Below are 18802 nucleotides of genomic sequence, written 5' to 3' on the forward strand. Positions count from 1 at the left end.
CAACATGAGATGGTAATTGGTTTTGTGTGGACCCCAAATGTTCATTCATTTTGATGGCATCTTGTGCATGTGCGTTTGAAATTATATAAGTGACAGTGTATCGGGTAACAGTAGAAATAGGCATAGGCTACTAATAATTTTCCCTCGCTCAGCCATCACCAAAGATAAATAAATCATTTATCCTCGATTAGTCAGCCCAGGGTGCCGATACACCATCTCACCACTAAGTGTCGCTAAAGGAACATGGGAACTGGTCTAATAAGCAATTAGTAGGCACAGCTTTTCTGACTTACCATAAATAACACTGATTGACGTAATTATCGTCGTATTATGTACTGCTATTTCCCCTTTCGTTCTTAAGTATGATCACTAGGCCTATCTCTAAGTTCAAATATATGTTCAAAAAACTGTAGGAAAACTAAAATAATCACTAAAACTTGGAAACATTTCGATTCTAAATTGTGTGTGTGTGTTTGTGTTGTGGATTGTGGGGGGCGTGTGTGCTGTCACGGATCACATGACGCGGAATATGGCCTCCTGACTTGATTCCGTTCTCTTGACAATCGCCAGCTGTGTCTTCTAGCTCAGTTGCTACCGAAAAACTCCCGTTAAACACTTAATCGAGCACTCCAGACCCTCCCGAGCTACAGCCACACCGAATAACGGATCATGGCGGGTAAGACAGCAGGTTCATAAGGATGACAGGAATCGCCTATAACCATTAAAATGTGACAACAGTGTTGCTATATTATGTTAGGTTGTTTTATATTATTATTGTTTGATAATATTATATAAGCCTATGCTTTGGAGCTATAGCCGAATAACACGAAAATTCCAGTAGCTTTGTTTTGCCATCAATCTGCAACACAGTGATTATATATAGTTTGGTTGGTGCGCATATTCTACGCAGTTACACAGTCCTCCCATTTATATGTAGATTGTCGTTTTATGCCGCGATGTATTTAAAGTAACGTTATCCGTGTGGGCAACAAATATGATGACATCGTGTGCTTGTTGTGTTTACCGTGCTGCAGTGTCTGTGCGGCTCGGCCATTGCTGAATTCCAACTCTCTCCTCCATCCCAAAGTGTGCACTTGTTCACGCTGCGTAGTGATATATCAAACACGCATTTTTGCTATGTGCCTATGTAATCTACAATATGTACCCGAGATCTCATACGTAGTGGTGAGTTTATTTTTTAAGGATTAAAAACATCACTCGTTTTAAACACGACGCGTTTCTTGTCTGTATGGTCAATCTCACAAGTGGAAACGGCCCGTGCAGAACTGCCTTTGACATTTCCACCACAAGTTCACATATGGTAGTTATATTACAGTGTGTAAACTATAGGGCTATTCTCTGGTAGGGACGGGTAGAGGTTATATGGTTACCCTAGCTGTAGTCTTATAGACCATTTGATATGATGTATCGATATAAGCCATGTAGAGAGGGTGCAGGTGCCAAATAACTAGTCAAATACATGGTTGTGTATGTGTGTTATAATACTGTGTGTGTGTGTGATCAGACCAAGCATATGTGACTCTGGCCACGAATGACAACTATGCTAAAGGAGCGATGGTTCTGGGGAGGTCGCTACGCAAAAATAACACAACCAAACAACTGGTGGTTCTGATTGGACCGCACGTAGCAGAGCCCTGCAGGTAACACACAACCACGCTCGCACTCATACATACTCACACACACACACACCATTATCCATGTTCAGTGTTTGACACACCAATGGCCTTGTCTCTGTTAATTTTGTATTGGCCAAGCCTGAGTACACCTGAGCAGGTAACACACAACTCAAACTGTGTGCGTGTGTGTGTGTGTGTGTGTGTGTGTGTGTGTTGCAGGGCCGTGCTGAGGAGCATCTACGACGAGGTGAGTGTGGTGGAAATCTTGGACTCTGGGGACACGGTCCACCTGGCCCTGATGAAAAGACCGGACCTGGGAGTGACTTTCACCAAGTTACACTGCTGGACACTCACACACTACACCAAGTGTGTGTTTATGGACGCAGACACACTGGTGAGCACTCACACTCCTTACTCAGTACAAATTACAGCAAATATGTGTTCAGGGCTCAGTATTGTGTGTGTGTGTACGCAGGTGTTGTCCAACATTGATGAGCTGTTTGAGAGGGAGGAGTTATCTGCGGCGCCTGATCCTGGTTGGCCAGACTGTTTCAACTCAGGCGTGTTCGTCTTTATACCGTCCAATGAAACATACCGCAGCCTTATGACACACTGCACTGAGAACGGCAGCTTTGACGGTGAGTCAGTTCTGTGTGTTTTTATTGATTTATTCATCCATGTGAGTCCCATTTGAGATATGAATGTGTTTTTCAAGGAAGCGCTGGACAACAGCAAGCAGCAGCAGCTGCAGTACAGAATAAAATACATGGTACAAAGTGTGTGTGTCCGGGGTGGCGCAATACACGCTATATCGCCTATGGATTTTCCTTGAACTCTGCTGCCAACAAGCTCCTATAGATCCTAAAATACCTGTCATGTTCTCGTCTAACCTCTCCCCCTCCCCACTCTCTCTCTCTCTCTCTCTCCTCTCTCTTTTCTTCTCTCAATTAAATTCAATAGACTTTATTGACATGGCAAGTTAAATTACTTACATTGTCAAAGTATACATATAACAAAAATGGTGGGACCAACAGCAATAATAATAGTAGTAGTGGAAATGGGATTACCATTAACAGCAACAACAATATTAATGAGAATAACAATACATTAAAGCAATAGTAGTCAACCAGTCTCAACATGACTGAAGACACATACAGTGAGGGAAAAAAGTATTTGATCCCCTGCTGATTTTGTACGTTTGCCCACTGACAAAGAAATGATCAGTCTATAATTTTAATGGTAGGTTTATTTGAACAGTGAGAGACAGAATAACAACAAAAAAATCCAGAAAAACGCATGTCAAAAATGTTATAAATTGATTTGCATTTTAATGAGGGAAATAAGTATTTGACCCCCTCTCAATCAGAAAGATTTCTGGCTCCCAGGTGTCTTTCATACAGGTAACTCTTAAAGGGAGTGCTCCTAATCTCAGTTTGTTACCTGTATAAAAGACACCTGTCCACAGAAGCAATCAATCAATCAGATTCCAAACTCTCCACCATGGCCAAGACCAAAGAGCTCTCCAAGGATGTCAGGCACAAGATTGTAGACCTACACAAGGCTGGAATGGGCTACAAGACCATCGCCAAGCAGCTTGGTGAGAAGGTGACAACAGTTGGTGCAATTATTCGCAAATGGAAGAAACACAAAATAACTGTCAATCTCCATCGGCCTGGGGCTCCATGCAAGATCTCACCTCGTGGAGTTGCAATGATCATGAGAACGGTGAGGAATCAGCCCAGACCTACACGGGAGGATCTTGTCAGTGATCTCAAGGCAGCTGGAACCATAGTCACCAAGAAAACAATTGGTAACACACTACGCCGTGAAGGACTGAAATCCTGCAGCGCCCGCACGGTCCTTCTGCTCAAGTAAGCACATACAGGGCCATCTGAAGTTTGCCAATGAACATCTGAATGATTCAGAGGAGAACTGGGTGAAAGTGTTGTGGTCAGATGAGACCAAAATCGAGCTCTTTGGCATCAACTCAACTCGCCGTGTTTGGAGGAGGAGGAATGCTGCCTATGACCCCAAGAACACCATCTCCACCGTCAAACATGGAGGTGGAAACATTATGCTTTGGGGGTGTTTTACTGCTAAGGGGACAGGACAACTTCACCGCATCAAAGGGACGATGGACGGGGCCATATACCGTCAAATCTTGGGTGAGAACCTCCTTCCCTCAGCCAGGGCATTGAAAATGGGTCGTGGATGGGTATTCCAGCATGACAATGACCCAAAACACACGGCCAAGGCAACAAAGGAGTGGCTCAAGAAGAAGCACATTAAGGTCCTGGAGTGGCCTAGCCAGTCTCCAGACCTTAATCCCATAGAAAATCTGTGGAGGGAGCTGAAGGTTTGAGTTGCCAAACGTCAACCTCAAAACCTTAATGACTTGGAGAAGATCTGCAAAGAGGAGTGGAACAAAATCCCTCCTGAGATGTGTGCAAACCTGGTGGCCAACTACAAGAAACGTCTGACCTCTGTGATTGCCATCAAGGGTTTTGCCACCAAGTACTAAGTCATGTTTTGCAGTGGGGTCAAATACTTATTTCCCTCATTAAAATGCAAATCAATTTATAACATTTTTTACATGTGTTTTTCTGGATTTTTTGTTGTTATTCTGTCTCTCACTGTTCAAATAAACCTACCATTAAAATTATAGACTGATCATTCCTTTGTCAGTGGGCAAACGTATAAAATCAGCAGGGGATCAAATACTTTTTTCCCTCACTGTAGATGGTTGTAAAATTTGATGGCTCTTTTTTCTAATCGAATAAGGAGGGGGTATTGGCCCAATTCTGATCTAAATGTTATTTGGAGTTTTTCTTTGCACTTGCAATACAGTCTTGCAAAACTCTGCATGCAGTATTTTGATTGGATGTTTGTCCCATTTGGTAAATTCAGTATTAGAGAGCGGACCCCAAACTTCGCTGCCATATAGAGCAATTGGTTCTATAACTGATTGGAACATTTTGAGCCAGATTCTAATTGGAATTTCGATTTTAATATTCCTTTTAATTGCATAGAATGCTCTTCTTGCTTTGTCTCTCAGCTCATTCACAGCCATCTGAAAGCTTCCTGTGTTGCTGATATTTAGTCCTAGATACGTGTAATGCTGTGTTCTAATAGAACTGTGTCCAAATAGAATTTATATTTGCATCCTGATTTCCGGACCTTTTTTGGAATATCATTATATTCGTTTTTCTTAGATTAACGGTCAGGGCCCAGGTCTGGCAGAACCTGTGCAGATGATCTAGATGCTGCTGTAACCCCTCCTTAGTGGGAGACAGTAGCACCAGGTCATCTGCATACAGAAGACACTTGATTTCAGTGTTGTGTAGGGTGAGACCAGGTGCTGCCGATTCTTCTAATGTTTTTGCCAATTCATTAATGTAGATGTTAAATAGTGTTGGACTTATTGGCAGCCCTGTTTCACTCCACGTCCCTGAGAGAAGAAGTCTGTTTGCTTGTTGCCGATTTTAACCACATTTGTTTAGTTGATTTAATAACCTCATATGTTTTCCCTCCAATACCACTTTCTATTAGTTTGTAAAAAAGACCTTTGTGCCAAATTGAATCAAATGCTTTCTTGAAGCCTACAAAACACGAATAGATTTTTCCTTTTGTTTTGGTTTACTTGTTTGTCAATTAGAGTGTGGAGGGTGTAAATGTGGTCTGTTGTATGATACGTTTTTACAAATCCAATCTGGCTTCTGCTTAGGACGTTGTGTTCATCAAGGAAATTATGTAGTCTGCTGTTTATGATACGCAAATTCCTCTGTAATTATTTGGGTCAAATGTGTCTCCATTTTTATAAATTGGTGTGATCAATCCTTGGTTCCAAATATCGGGGAAAAAACTTGCAGTTATGATAATGTTGAAGAGTTTGAGTATAGCCAATTTGAATTTGTGGTCTGTATATTTGATCATTTCATTTAAAATACCATCAGCACCACAGGCCTTTTTGGGTTGGAGAGTGCAAAGTCTTTCCAATAATTCTTGTTCTGTAATTGGGGTATCCACAGGATTCTGATATTCTTTGACTGCTGATTCAAGGATTTGTAATTTTTCTTGTATATCTTGTTGTTCTGGGCTCTTTGTTATATTGCTGTAGAGATTTGCACAGTGATTTCTCCACATATCCCCATTTTGGATAGCCAATTTCTCATTATGAGGTTTGTTTAATTTATTCAAATTCTCCCAGAAGTGGTTTGATTCTATGGATTCCTCAATTACATCCAGCTGATTTCTAATGTGCTGTTCCTTTTTTGTTCTTAGGGTGTGTTTGTATTACTTCAGTGTTTCCCCATATTGAAGGCGTATATTTTTGTTGTCTGGGTCTCTGTGTTTTTGATTAGATATATTTCTCAATTACTTTCTTAGATTTTTGCAATCATTATCAAACCATTTTTTATTATCTATTATTTTTGGTTTGCTCTTATGTTTCTTTAGATTAGCCAAGGAGGCTAATTTGTCAAATATAAAGTTTATGTTCCAAACAGCCAAATGTACACCTTCATTGCTGTAGGAGAATGTTAAGGCTAAAAAGTTGTCCAGGAGAGATTGTATTTTTTGGCTACTAATTGCTTTTTGGTAGATTTCTGTACTGTTTGCACTCCATCTATAGGCCTGTTTAGTACCATGTAATTTATTGGGCCGTGATGCTTCATGGTTGGGTTTTGCTCTTCTCAGTTACACTGTGATTTTACTGTGGTCTGAGAGAGGTGTTAGTGGGCTGACTGTGAAGGCTCTGAGAGACTCTGGGTTGAGGTCGGTGTTGAAGTAGTCTACAGTACTGCTGCCAAGGGATGAGATGTAGGTGTACCTACCAAAATAGTCCCCTCTTAGCCTACCATTAACTATGTACAGACCCAGTGTTCGACAGAGCTTCAGGAGCTGTACTCCATTTTAGTTTTTCACTTTGTCATAGTTGTTTCTGGGGGGGTATGTGGGGAGGGAAAGGTTGTTGCTTCCCGGTAGATGTGTCTAGTTCTTCTGCTGTTCTAGCATTCAGGTCTCCACAGACCAGCACATTGCCTTGGGCCTGAAAGTGACTAATCTCCCCCTCTAGAATGGAGAAACTCTTCATTGAAGTAGGGTGACTCTGAGGGTGGAATGTATGTAGCACAGAGGAAGATGTTTTTATCTGTTAAGATAGCCTCCTTGTTGATTTTAAGCCAGAAGGAATTCTCCTGTTTTGATCAATTCGATTGAATTAGTTAGTTCAGATTTATACCATATTAGCATTCCCCCTGAGTCTCTGCCCTGTGTGATTCCTTTTAATTTGGTGGATGGTACGATTATCTCCCTATATCCTAGTGGACAGCCAGTGGAAACATCACCTCTGCACCATGTTTCCTGTAGTACTACAATATCAACATCATCAATTTCTTTAAGGAAGTCTGGGTTTCTGCTCTTTAGCCCAAAAGCAGAGGACTTCAATCCTTGTAAATTCCAACATGCAACGTAAAAATATTTCATAACTGTTTTTTCTTTACCTTCAAAATGAGATGAACACTCACAATCCAACAAGAACTATTAAAATAGGATGTTTCAATTAACGTAAACTCTCTTATTATGCAAATGTAATTTGTTTATCATTTAAGATAGTATTTGTGTCATGCCACTTGGGTGGATGTAGTGTGAGGATGGTGGAGTTCTTGTGCTCATCTTACCATGACCCACGGCCTATCACATGTGAGCATAGTAGATTCAGCATTTGTTTGATGTCACTCATTTCGTTGGTGGGAGCTGAGCCAGTTGCTCCTCTCACAGCTTGTGCATAGCTCTGCCTGCCGGGCTGTGGCTCCTCCAAGGGTGGGGGGGGGGGGGGGGGGGGTCTGAAGCTGGGCTGGGGTGGTCTGTGCTGCGCTGGCTGTGGTGGGCATTGAGATTGGTGGTGCTGTGGTCGTGGCTGTGGGGTCCAGGGTGCTGGTCCGGGGTGTTGTCTCGGTGATCTCGGGGGGGGGGTGGAGATGGCTCCGCTGTTCTTGGGTGGAGAGGTCGAGATGCGGTTTAAAGCGACATCCTTGAGAGTCTTAGCAAGGATGGGGACTGTCTCCCTGTACAGGTGAACATGGTCATAGAGACAGTCCAGATCGAGGGTGGGATGGTGGACCAGGTGTACATTGGGTCGCAGGGCACAGTCCCGGGAGAGGCTGGCGTTTTATTCTTTGGATTGTGGCAGGGTGGAAGTCCTTCCTCTGTAGAAGGGTTGACACCACGATCCTTGAGTTGGGGAATATTGCGGAGGCCTTCTCAACCACTCCCCGTAGTGAAGTCGCCATCCTCTCCTGCTGAGCACGCAGGTCGTTGCTTCCGGTGTGTATGATTATGTGGCTTGGTGACCCGAGCTGGGCCTTATCAAGCAGCGCCATGGCACTCTTGAGTTGTTGGGCACCACACCTTTCTCGTTTTGTGTCTAGGGAAAAGTGTATTCTCCTGAACAAACTTCCCATTTGAGTCCATCAACAGGACAATCTCACCCAGTGTTTCTTCTGGACTGGAGTGGGTAGAGTTGGGGCTGGTGGGTGTTGGAGCTGGGGTGTGGCTGGTCTGTGTGAGTGCCGCTGTCAGTGGGAGGCTGTTCTGTGGGCTGGGGGAGGCGTGCAGCCGGCAGGGCTGGGGAGGCCTGGCTGGTTGAGGTGGGCTCCTCTGCTGTGTGAGGGCAGGTCATAGAGTGGTGAACTAGCTGCTCCTGCAGCCTGTCCTCTGTTCTCTTTCTCTCCTGCAGCTCCTCTCTTAGTGTGGTCAGCTCGTTATTACTGCTCTGCCTGTCTTTTTGGAGCTCTCTCTCCTCCTTTGTTAGATCAGCCAGCTCTCTCTTGAGTCCGTCTCTCTCTTGCTGAACTTCTTTCAGCTGTGTTGCAAGGCTGCTGTCCTGCTCTGTCCGCACCTTGGTTAGGAGCTCCTCTAAGGTGTGGATGTCTGGTTGCTGTTTGCTCTCACTCTCCCTGAGCAGGACCACCTCCCCCTCCAGTTTGGTGAACTGATCCCTCATGGCAGCCATGGTGGTGAGGAGGGCCTGAGCCTGCTCTGCACTGAGGGGGTCGCTCTCCTCCTGGGGCGTGTCCTCCACTATGGTGGGAAGAGGTGCTGGATGTGCCTTTTTGGGTGGGAATAGTGGGGATGAGGGTGGTGCTGGTGGAGTTTGTCTTGTGGGAGGGCATGTCACTGGTGGTGTCCTTCTCTCTCTGCTCTCTCCTTAATGGTCTGAAAGTCTGTTTCAAACAGCCTAAGGTTACCTTGCACCATGACAGTCCCAGTCTTGTAGAGGTTGATTGTTATCACGGTGCTGTCAGGGTCGTCTGTCTCTGACTTTCAGCTTCCACCCATTACAGATTCCCTCTTTCTTTATGGATGGGTAGTGAGAGCAGACTGCTGAGAGCCATGCATTTGGCTGGTCAGTGAGAAAGATGAGATTACTCACATCTCTCTCTCTCTATCTCTCTATCTCTCTAGGTGGGGACCAAGGGGTTCTGAACAGTTTCTTCAATACCTGGTCAACAGCAGACATTTCCAAACACCTGCCTTTTATCTACAACCTCAGCAGTATCGCTATATACACCTATCTACCAGCCTTCAAACAGTAGGTACACACACATATATACACACACACATGCTCCAGTGTTGTGTCACAGTAGAACTGTAGTACTTTTTAGCTCCAAATCCCTGTCTCTCAACAGTGTGTGTGTCAGAGAGAGAGAGAGTGACTGATAGACAGAGTGACAGAGACCGAGTGAGTGAGAGTGAGCGAAAGAGAGAGTAAAAGAGTGAGTGAGAGAGAGGATCTGTTTTGTTGTTTATAAGGTAAGCTAAGCCAAGGTCAGTTGGAAAGGGTGTCTGGTGTTGAGTTTCAAGAGAGGAGTGGCTCAGGCCTGCCCTCAAATAACACACACTGGTACTACCGGCAAGCCCAAACCACAGTGTAGCTTTGTCACATACATACACACTCTCCTAGTTAAGCCTAATTTATTCTATAAGTACGCAACGCACGAACGCACACTTCACACACACACACACTAAGACTTACAACCTCTGGTGTGTGTGTTTGTAGGTACGGTCGTGAGGCTAAGGTGGTCCACTTCCTGGGGAAGGTGAAGCCGTGGAACTACTCCTATGACACCCAGACCGGGAAGGTCAAAGGTCATACCCTGACCCCTGGCTTGGGTGACCTGCACCCTGACTTCCTAGTTCAGTGGTGGAACCTCTACTCCTCTGGTGTCCTACCTGCTCTCAGAGACGCATATGGAGACGCACTGTTCTGCTCTGGCTGCACTGAGGTACTGTGTGTGTGTGTGTGTGTGTGTGTGTGAGTTTGACTCACCCCTGGCCCATCTTCTCATAGTGGGTGTACTTCTTCTTGGGATCTCCAGTACTGACAATGGTTTCTGAATCTTGAAAGATGTACAATAACACTGGTGAGATATGTTCAGTGCCTTCGGAAAGTATTCACACCCGTTGACTTTTTCCACGTTTTGTTGTGTTACAACCTAAATTTAAAACAGATTAATTTGAGATGTTGTGTCACTGGTCTACACACAATACCCCATAATGTCAAAGTGGAATTATGTTTAATATTTTACAAATTAATAAAAAATGAAAAGTTGAAATGTCTTGAGTCAAAGTATTCAACCGCTTTGTTATGGCAAGCCTAAATAAGTGACTGAACAAATCACATAAGTTGCATGGACTCACTGTGTTTAACATGATTTTTGAATGACTACCTCATCTCTGTACCCCACACATACAATTTATATGTAAGGTCCCTCAGTCGAGCAGTGAATTTCAAAAACAGATTCAACCACAAAGAACAGGGAGGTTTTTAATGCCTCGCAAAGAAGGGCACCTATTGGTAGATGGTTAAAAATAAACAGATTGAATATCCCTTTGAGCATGGTGAAGTTATGAATTACACTTTGGATGGTGTATCAATACACCCAGTCACTACAAAGATACAGGCGTCCTTCCGAACTCAGTTGCTGGAGAGGAAGGAAACCACTCAGGGATTTCATCATGAGGATAATGGTGACTTTAAAACAGTTACAGAGTTTAATGGCTGTGATAGGAGAAAACTGAGGATGGATCAACAACCTTGTAGTTACTCCACAATACTAACTTAATTTACAATGTGAAAAGAAGGAAGCCTGTAAAGAATAAAACATATTCCAAAACATGCATTCTGTTTGCAATAAGGCATTAAAGTAAAACTGCTAAAAATGTGTCAAATAAATTAACTTTGTCCTGAATACAAAGCATTATGTTTGGGGCAAATCCAACACATCACTGAGTACCACGCTTCATATTTTCAAGCATGGTGGTGGCTGCATCATGTTATGGGTATGCTTGTCATCGGCAATGACTAGGGAGTTTTTTAGGATAAAAAGAAACGGAATAGAGCTAAGCACAGGCAAAATCCTAAAGGGGAAACCTGGTTCAGTCTGCTTGGGATACAAATTCACCTTTCAGCAGGACAGTAACCTAAAACACAAGGCCAAGTATACATTGGAGTTGCTTACCAAGACGACATTGAATGTTCCTGAGTGGCCTAGTTAGACAGTTTTTGACTTAAATCGGCTTGAAAATCCATGGCAAGACTTGAAAATAGCTGTCTAGCAATGATCAACAACCAACTTGACAGAGCTTAAAGAATATTTAAAGAATTTGCAAATATTGTACAATCCAGGTGTGCAAAGCTCTTAGACTTATCCAGAAAGACTCACAGCTGTAATCGCTGCTAAAGTTGATTCTAACGTATTGACTAAGGTGTGTGAATACTTACTTGTGTAAATTTAAATATATATAAAAATATATATAATATTTCATTTTCAATAAATTTGCTAACATTTCAAAAAACATGTTTTCACTTTGTCATTATGGGGTATGGTGTGTAGATGGGTGAGGAAAAAATAATTTTAATCCATTTTGAATTCAGGCTGTAACAACCAAATTTGGAATAAGTCAAGGGGTATGAATACTTTCTGAAGGCACTGTATGTGTTTGAGGGAACTGTTGAAGGACAGTGTGTGTGTGTGAGTACAGTGTGTTCACAGTGTAATCGCACAGAAGTTTAAGTACAGTATTTGCTGGTTTCAGTCGCTGATGATGATGATGATGATGATGATGATGATGGTGTGTGTGTTGACCCTCTGTAGTGGCAGGTCATTGACATGGTAACCTCTCTCCATGTCTCTCATGGATACTTTAAACAGGTAATCTAAGGGCATGTCTCAAATGCACTCTATGCCCTATGTAGTGCAATAATGATATTGCAGTAGGGTGATGATGTAGTCACCTATGTAGTGCTATACTTTTGACACCCTAGTCCAACTCTAGTAACCGGCCGGCTGTGCTTATTGGAGTTGCCACGGTAACAGGAAGAAGCTGATTGGCTCTTCGCTCCCACTGACCCCGGCTCCTGCCCTTAGTTCTGTTTCTCTGTAGAGGAAGCTGCTGACCTCAGTGATGGCGACACGGTGCTCTGCTATTGGTCAACGCTTTGGGTTGAGGGGAAACGCTTCATGGCTGTCACTGTAGCCCTTGTATTAGTGAGTATTTCTCCATGTCTCAGATTGCTCATCTTGTTTGCCTCCCCTGTCTCTCCCTCCACCCCCTGTAGGATGAGGTCTGTGACAGTGTGGTTGAGATCATCCGCCCCCCGCCTCCCCCCCAGGCCCCCCAGGTGTCCAGTGAGGAGAGGAGGCAGCGATGGGAGGCGGGCCAGGCGGATTACATGGGAGCCGACTCCTTCGAAAGCATCCAGAAGAAACTAGACTGCTTCCTCAAGTAGAGGGCCAGAGGAGGGCATCCATTGGCAGGCCTGAGACACGTTATTCAGGGCGGGGATCAACTGCCAATCGACCAATCAGAAGAGAAAGCTGTAGAGCATGACGTATTGAAAAATAGTCCCATCATGGGTCTCTCTCTCTCTGTTTTCTCTCACTGTGCGTGTGTATGTCTGTGCGTGTGTATGTCTGTGCGTGTGTGCGTGCGTCTGTGTGTGGCCTGGTCCTGCAGAAACAACCCCTGCAGAGACTGGTCCAGTCAGTGTTTGAACACCAGTTTACTACACTATGCAACCCCATACCACCACCTCAGCGCAGAAGCCTTGGTCAGTAAGTAATGACTCCGTAATAAACTCACTGTGACTCTGCCTCACCAAGTCCCATCCAGACCCCATGACTCTAACAGCTCTAACCCAGTTACTCAGTCAAGCCTGATAATGATAGAGATAGGGCAGTCGTGTAACTCTTTAAAGTATTCAGAGATGCATGGGTATGAAGTATTTTAGTCTATGAAAGGGAAGAATGTTTATTTTGTTTATTATTGTGTGTGAGAGTGTAATATTAATAAAAGTTTGCATCCCAGTGGTTATTTTCTCTCTCTGTATGCGTGTTGTGCATGGTTGTTTCTGTATATTATGATTATTGTGAAGGAAGCACATTTCTAAAGTGTAAAACCCACCGTAGCACTTTCCTCTCCCAACTGGGAGAAGTTGTCATTTCGCCATGTCCTGTTTGTTGTCATCACATCCTGTTGGGTTTCATCACTTCCTGTGTAGTCTGACCAATTGCCTTACCGCCATCAGACTCTTATTACACAATTAGGCCTATCCTCATTGTCACCGTTCGCTGTTTACAGAAAACACTCCTCTGCTGCTGCCATACCTCCCCCTCCACCTCTACTCCATTCAACCCTCCTACAGACTTACCTCCACGCTTCCCCTGTTCCACTCTACTCCCTCTCCTCCATCCTCAACATGCCACTCCCCCAACTCAATTCACCCCTCCTACAGCCCCACCTTGTCAATCCCCCCCCCTCCACCACCATTCTGCCTCCACCCTCCAACATCCCCACCCTGATGTCTCTTCCTCTCCCTGAAGTGTGTACCTTCACTCCCTCTTGTGGATTTAAAAGGAATGGACTGGTGTGAGGAAAATCCTATCAGAAATTATTTTAACATGGTGAAACCTCGTCCATGATTAATCCAATGCTTTAACATCCATGAAGGGGACTGAGTGAGCAAGTCAAGTGCACACAGGGGTACAGTAGAGAATCATAACACACACACAGCCTATTATGATCTAGCCCACAAACGGCTCTATAGAGAAGTTTCCAAACGCTGTAAAGCCTTGTGTGTTCTGAACACACCCCAGTAGTTCTATCACTGTTTCTGTTCTCTGTAGAAGCCTAATAAAGGACTGGTGAAGAAGTCTGAATCTGTCTTTTTATTCTAGCTATGTGGCTACTACTAACACAGCCTAGCTACTAGTACTACTGAACTGTGTGTGTGTGCATCGGAGCAGACTTTATCTCCCAGTGTGTTAAAGAATATTCTGTGACACCATAGTGTTCCTATCTGTGTGTGTGCGCGCTCAATGATGGTATTGAAATCATAACAAATGGTTCTGATTTTAGGTGCGCTCTGTTTCAGACCTGGGATAAATATAGTTTTTAACTGTGCTTTGTGGAAAGTAAAAATCTTTCCGGGGGAACAAATAGCTACTTTGGAGGTGACTACAACTATTTGAATACAGATTCCAAAAACGGACCACTTCTTAAAACGAAGTACAGACCTCAGAAAGTGACTATTTTTCAAAACTATTTCAATACGGATCTGATAAAGCAACTACTTTTTTTTACAAATATTTGAATACAGATATCAGGAAGTGAGTCCTTTTCTGAAACTATTGGATTGGCTGCCTTCAACTAATGGCAGGGCTGAATCTGGAACGGCATGTTGAAGATAGAAATAGAATGAATAGAGCACACACAATTGCCCATACTATTCCAATCTATCTGACAGCATATTGGATCTATGCTTAGCCAAAACAACTTCTAAACACACACTATAACATCTTTAAATGGATAGTTTACTCAGAATACAAACTAACATGATTTTCAACCTACCTTGTCTGTAGTTGATTCAAGAAGGCAGTTTTGAGATATTTAGTTTCCTTTCGACACTTAATAGCCATATTTTGTTACTGTTAGCATTCTCAGTAACACTTAACATTAAACTGTTCTTGTGCCTGTGTAATAAAACTGTAATTACTTTTGGAGCAACATTTTATTAGGATGTTATTACATAATCCTTTGGTAATCACATTTGAATTGGATCGCAATGAGCTGAGAGTTTTTAACTACTGTACACGAGGAATAGTGACTTCCTTATTCCACTTCTGTAATAACTGTAATAACATTTCCAAAGTCCTACATAACAACAATGTTGCTATTGTAATAATCACAAAGTTAATACACATGTATAAGAAATTGATGTCACTCATTATGAAAATATATTTGTTATTAGTCATTTTGAAGCTGCAAAAGTGGTTTTCTCTAATGTTGAGGGGGTTCCATGTCCTCCATGTATTTAATTCTAGGCTATAGGCTATATTAAGAGTAATATCTAAGAGCCCTCCAAACCATGTGCTTATGCTACACTATGTAGTATATGTGATGAATACCTGGATAGAATAGTATATGTACAGCAATAGTTGAATAGGATGGCCTTGACTAGAATACAGAATGGGTAAAACATGGGTAAACAGTATTGTAAAAGCAGTATGTAAACATTATTAAAGTGACCAGTGTTCCGTTATTAAAGTGACCAGTGTGCATATGTACCGTCCGCAACTGCACCGTCCGCTACCGCAGGGCTCTCCAGAGGGTGGTGCGGTCAGCCCAACGCATCACCGGGAGCACACTGCCTGCCCTTCAGGACATCTACAGCACCCAGTGTTGTAGGAAGGCCAAGAACATTATCAAGGACCTCAGCCACTCGAGTCACGGACTGTTCACTCCGCTATCATCCAGAAGGCGAGGTCAGTACAGGTGCATCAAAGCTGGGACCGAGAGACTGAAAAACAGCTTCTATCTCAAGGCCATCAGACTGTTAAATAGAAATCACTAGCTGGCCTCCACCCAGTACCCAGCCCAGAACTTAGTCACTGTCACTAGCCGGCTACCACCCAGTTACTCATCCCTGCACCTTAGAGGCTGCTGCCACATAGACATGGAACACTGGTCACTTTAATAATGGAACACTGGTCACTTTAATAATGTTTACATAGTTTTACCCATTTCATATGTATATACTGTATTCTAGTCAAGGTCTATCCTATTTAACTATTGCTGTACATATACTATTCTATCCACGTATTCTTCAGATATACTGCATATTCTATCCACATACTGTCCATAATGTCTATACATCCCATCACATATACAGTACCAGTCAAAAGTTTGGACACACCTACTCATTCAAGGATTTGTCTTTATTTTACTATTTTCTACATTGTAGAATAATAATAATGAATACGTCAAAACTATAAAATAACACATATGGAATCATGTAGTAACCAAATAAGTGTTAAACAAATCAAAATATTTGTTATATTTGAGATTCTTCAAAGTAGCCACCCTTTGCCTTGATGACAGCTTTGCACACTATTGGCATTCTCTCAACCAGCTTCACCTGGAATGCTTTTCCAACAGTCTTGAAGGAGTTCCCACATATGCTGAGCACTTGTTGGCTGCTTTTCCTTCACTCTGCGGTCCAACTCATCCCATACAATCTCAATTGGGTTGAGGTCGGGGGATTGTGGAGGCCAGATCATCTGATGCAGCACTCCATCACTCTGCTTCTTGGTCAAATAGCCCTTACACAGCCTGGAGGTGTGTTGGGTCATTGTCCTGTTGAAAAACAAATGATTGTCCCACCAATCCCAAACCAGATGAGATGGCGTATCGATGCAGAATGCTGTGGTAGCCATGCTGGTTAAGTGTGCCTTGAATTCTAAATAAATCACAGACAGTGTCACCAGCAAAGCACCATCACACCTCCTCCTCCATGCTTCACGGTGGGAACTACACATGCGGAGATCATCTGTTCACCTACACTGCGTCTCACAAAGACACAGCGGTTGGAACCAAAAATCTTCAATTTGGACTCCAGACCAAAGGATAGATTTCCACTGGTTTAATGTCCATTGCTCGTGTTTCTTGGCCAAAGTAAGTCTCTTCTTCTTATTGGTTTCCTTTAGTAGTGGTTTCTTTGCAGCAATTCAACCATTAAGGCCTGATTCACGCAGTCTACTCTGAACAGTTGATGTTGAGATGTGTCTGTTACTTGAACTCTGTGAAGCACTTTTTTGGGCTGCAATTTCGGAGGCTTGTAACTCTAATGAACTTATCCTCTGCAGCAGAGGTAACTTTGGGTCTTCCTTTCCTGTGGTGGTCCTCATGAGAGCCAATTTCATCATAGCGCTTGATGGTTTTTGCGACTGCACTTGAAGAAACTTTCAAAGTTCTTCACATTTTCCGGATTGACTGACCTTCATGTCTTAAAGTAATGATGGACTGTAATTTATCTTTGATTATTTGAGCTGTTCTTGCCATAATATGGACTTGGTCTTTTACCAAATAGGGCTCTCTTCTGTATACCCCCCTCCCTACCTTGTCACAATACAACTGATTGGCTGAAACGCATTAAGAAGGAAAGAAATTCCACAAATTAACTCTTAAGAAGGCACACCTGTAAATTGAAATGCATTCCAGGTGACTACCTCATGAATCTGGTTGAGAGAATGCCAATAGTGTGCAAAGCTGTCATCAAGGCAAAGGGTGGTTACTTTGAACTTTTTCGGTTACTACATGATTCCATATGTGTTATTTCATAGTTTTGATGTCTTCACTATTATTCTACAATGTAAAAAATAAAGAAAAACCCTTGAATGAGTAGGTGTGTCCAAACTTTTGACTGGTACTCTATACAGTGAGGGAAAAAAGTATTTGATCCCCTGCTGAGTTTGTACGTTTGCCCACTGACAAAGAAATGATCAGTCTATAATTTTAATGGTAGGTTTATTTGAACAGTGAGAGACAGAATAACAACAACAAAATCCAGAAAAACGCATGTCAAAAATGTTATAAATTGATTTGCATTTTAATGAGTGTCACGAGAATTTCTATCTCTAATTCAACCTAAACTTGAATCATTACCAGCGGTTGTAAGGCTCTGGTTTTAATCATAAATGATTCAAGGTCCACAACCAGCAAGAATGATCTGTATATTTAATCATGGAGAGCTCTGGCGCCAAAAAACATACATACAGCTTTTATATCCCTTGACACACAAAGGCACTTTGCTCCGCACACCTTTAAACAGTTTCTTAGTCCCCTTCACCCTGGAATGCTTTCTCAACAGTTTCTAACTTCCCCCCCTCTGTTAGTGGGTTGACACTACAAGATAACTCTAACACCGTTCACACATTTATACTGTATTTGGGGTGAAATCCTTTAGTCATTATTCTTAAAATACAAATTAATCTATCAATGAGGGCAATAAGTATTTGACCCCTCTGCAAAACATGACTTAGTACTTGGTGGCAAAACCCTTGTTGGCAACCACAGAGGTCAGACGTTTCTTGTAGTTGGCCACCAGGTTTGCACACATCTCAGGAGGGATTTTGTCCCACTCCTCTTTGCAGATCTTCTCCAAGTCATTAAGGTTTCGAGGCTGACGTTTGGCAACTCGAACCTTCAGCTCCCTCCACAGATTTTCTATGGGATTAAGGTCTGGAGACTGGCTAGGCCACTCCAGGACCTTAATGTGCTTCTTCTTGAGCCACTCCTTTGTTGCCTTGGCCGTGTGTTTTGGGTCATTGTCATGCTGGAATACCCATCCACGACCCATTTTCAATGCCCTGGCTGAGGGAAGGAGGTTCTCACCCAAGATTTGACGGTACATGGCCCCGTCCATCGTCCCTTTGATGCGGTGAAGTTGTCCTGTCCCCTTAGCAGAAAAACACCCCCAAAGCATAATGTTTCTACCTCCATGTTCGATGGTGGGGATGGTGTTCTTGGGGTCATAGGCAGCATTCCTCCTCCTCCAAACACGGCGAGTTGAGTTGATGCCAAAGAGCTCAATTTTGGTCTCATTTGACCACAACACTTTCACCCAGTTCTCCTCTGAATCATTCAGATGTTCATTGGTAAACTTCAGACGGGCCTGTATATGTGCTTTCTTGAGCAGGGGGACCTTGCGGGCGCTGCAGGATTTCAGTCCTTCACGACGTAGTGTGTTACCAATTATTTTCTTGGTGACTATGATCCCAGCTGTCTTGAGATCATTGACAAGATCCTCCCGTGTAGTTCTGGGC

The 18802-nt window shown here is 43.1% G+C and overlaps 1 protein-coding gene across 1 annotated transcript; it reads left to right on the forward strand.

Annotated features, from left to right (window-relative positions):
• Positions 1–535: 535 nt before the first annotated feature.
• Positions 536–13006, forward strand: LOC311109750 (glycogenin-1-like). Its single transcript, XM_084152726.1, has 7 exons — positions 536–676; positions 1526–1661; positions 1857–2031; positions 2113–2275; positions 9102–9228; positions 9697–9922; positions 12259–13006. Exons 1-7 carry the CDS (start codon positions 670–672, stop codon positions 12427–12429), a joined length of 1005 nt encoding a protein of 334 aa, XP_084008852.1. The 5' UTR covers positions 536–669; the 3' UTR covers positions 12430–13006.
• Positions 13007–18802: the final 5796 nt, after the last annotated feature.

The sequence above is a fragment of the Coregonus lavaretus genome, assembly GCF_964263955.1.
Source record: "Coregonus lavaretus genome assembly, chromosome: 35".
Classification (NCBI taxonomy): Eukaryota; Metazoa; Chordata; class Actinopteri; order Salmoniformes; family Salmonidae; genus Coregonus; species Coregonus lavaretus.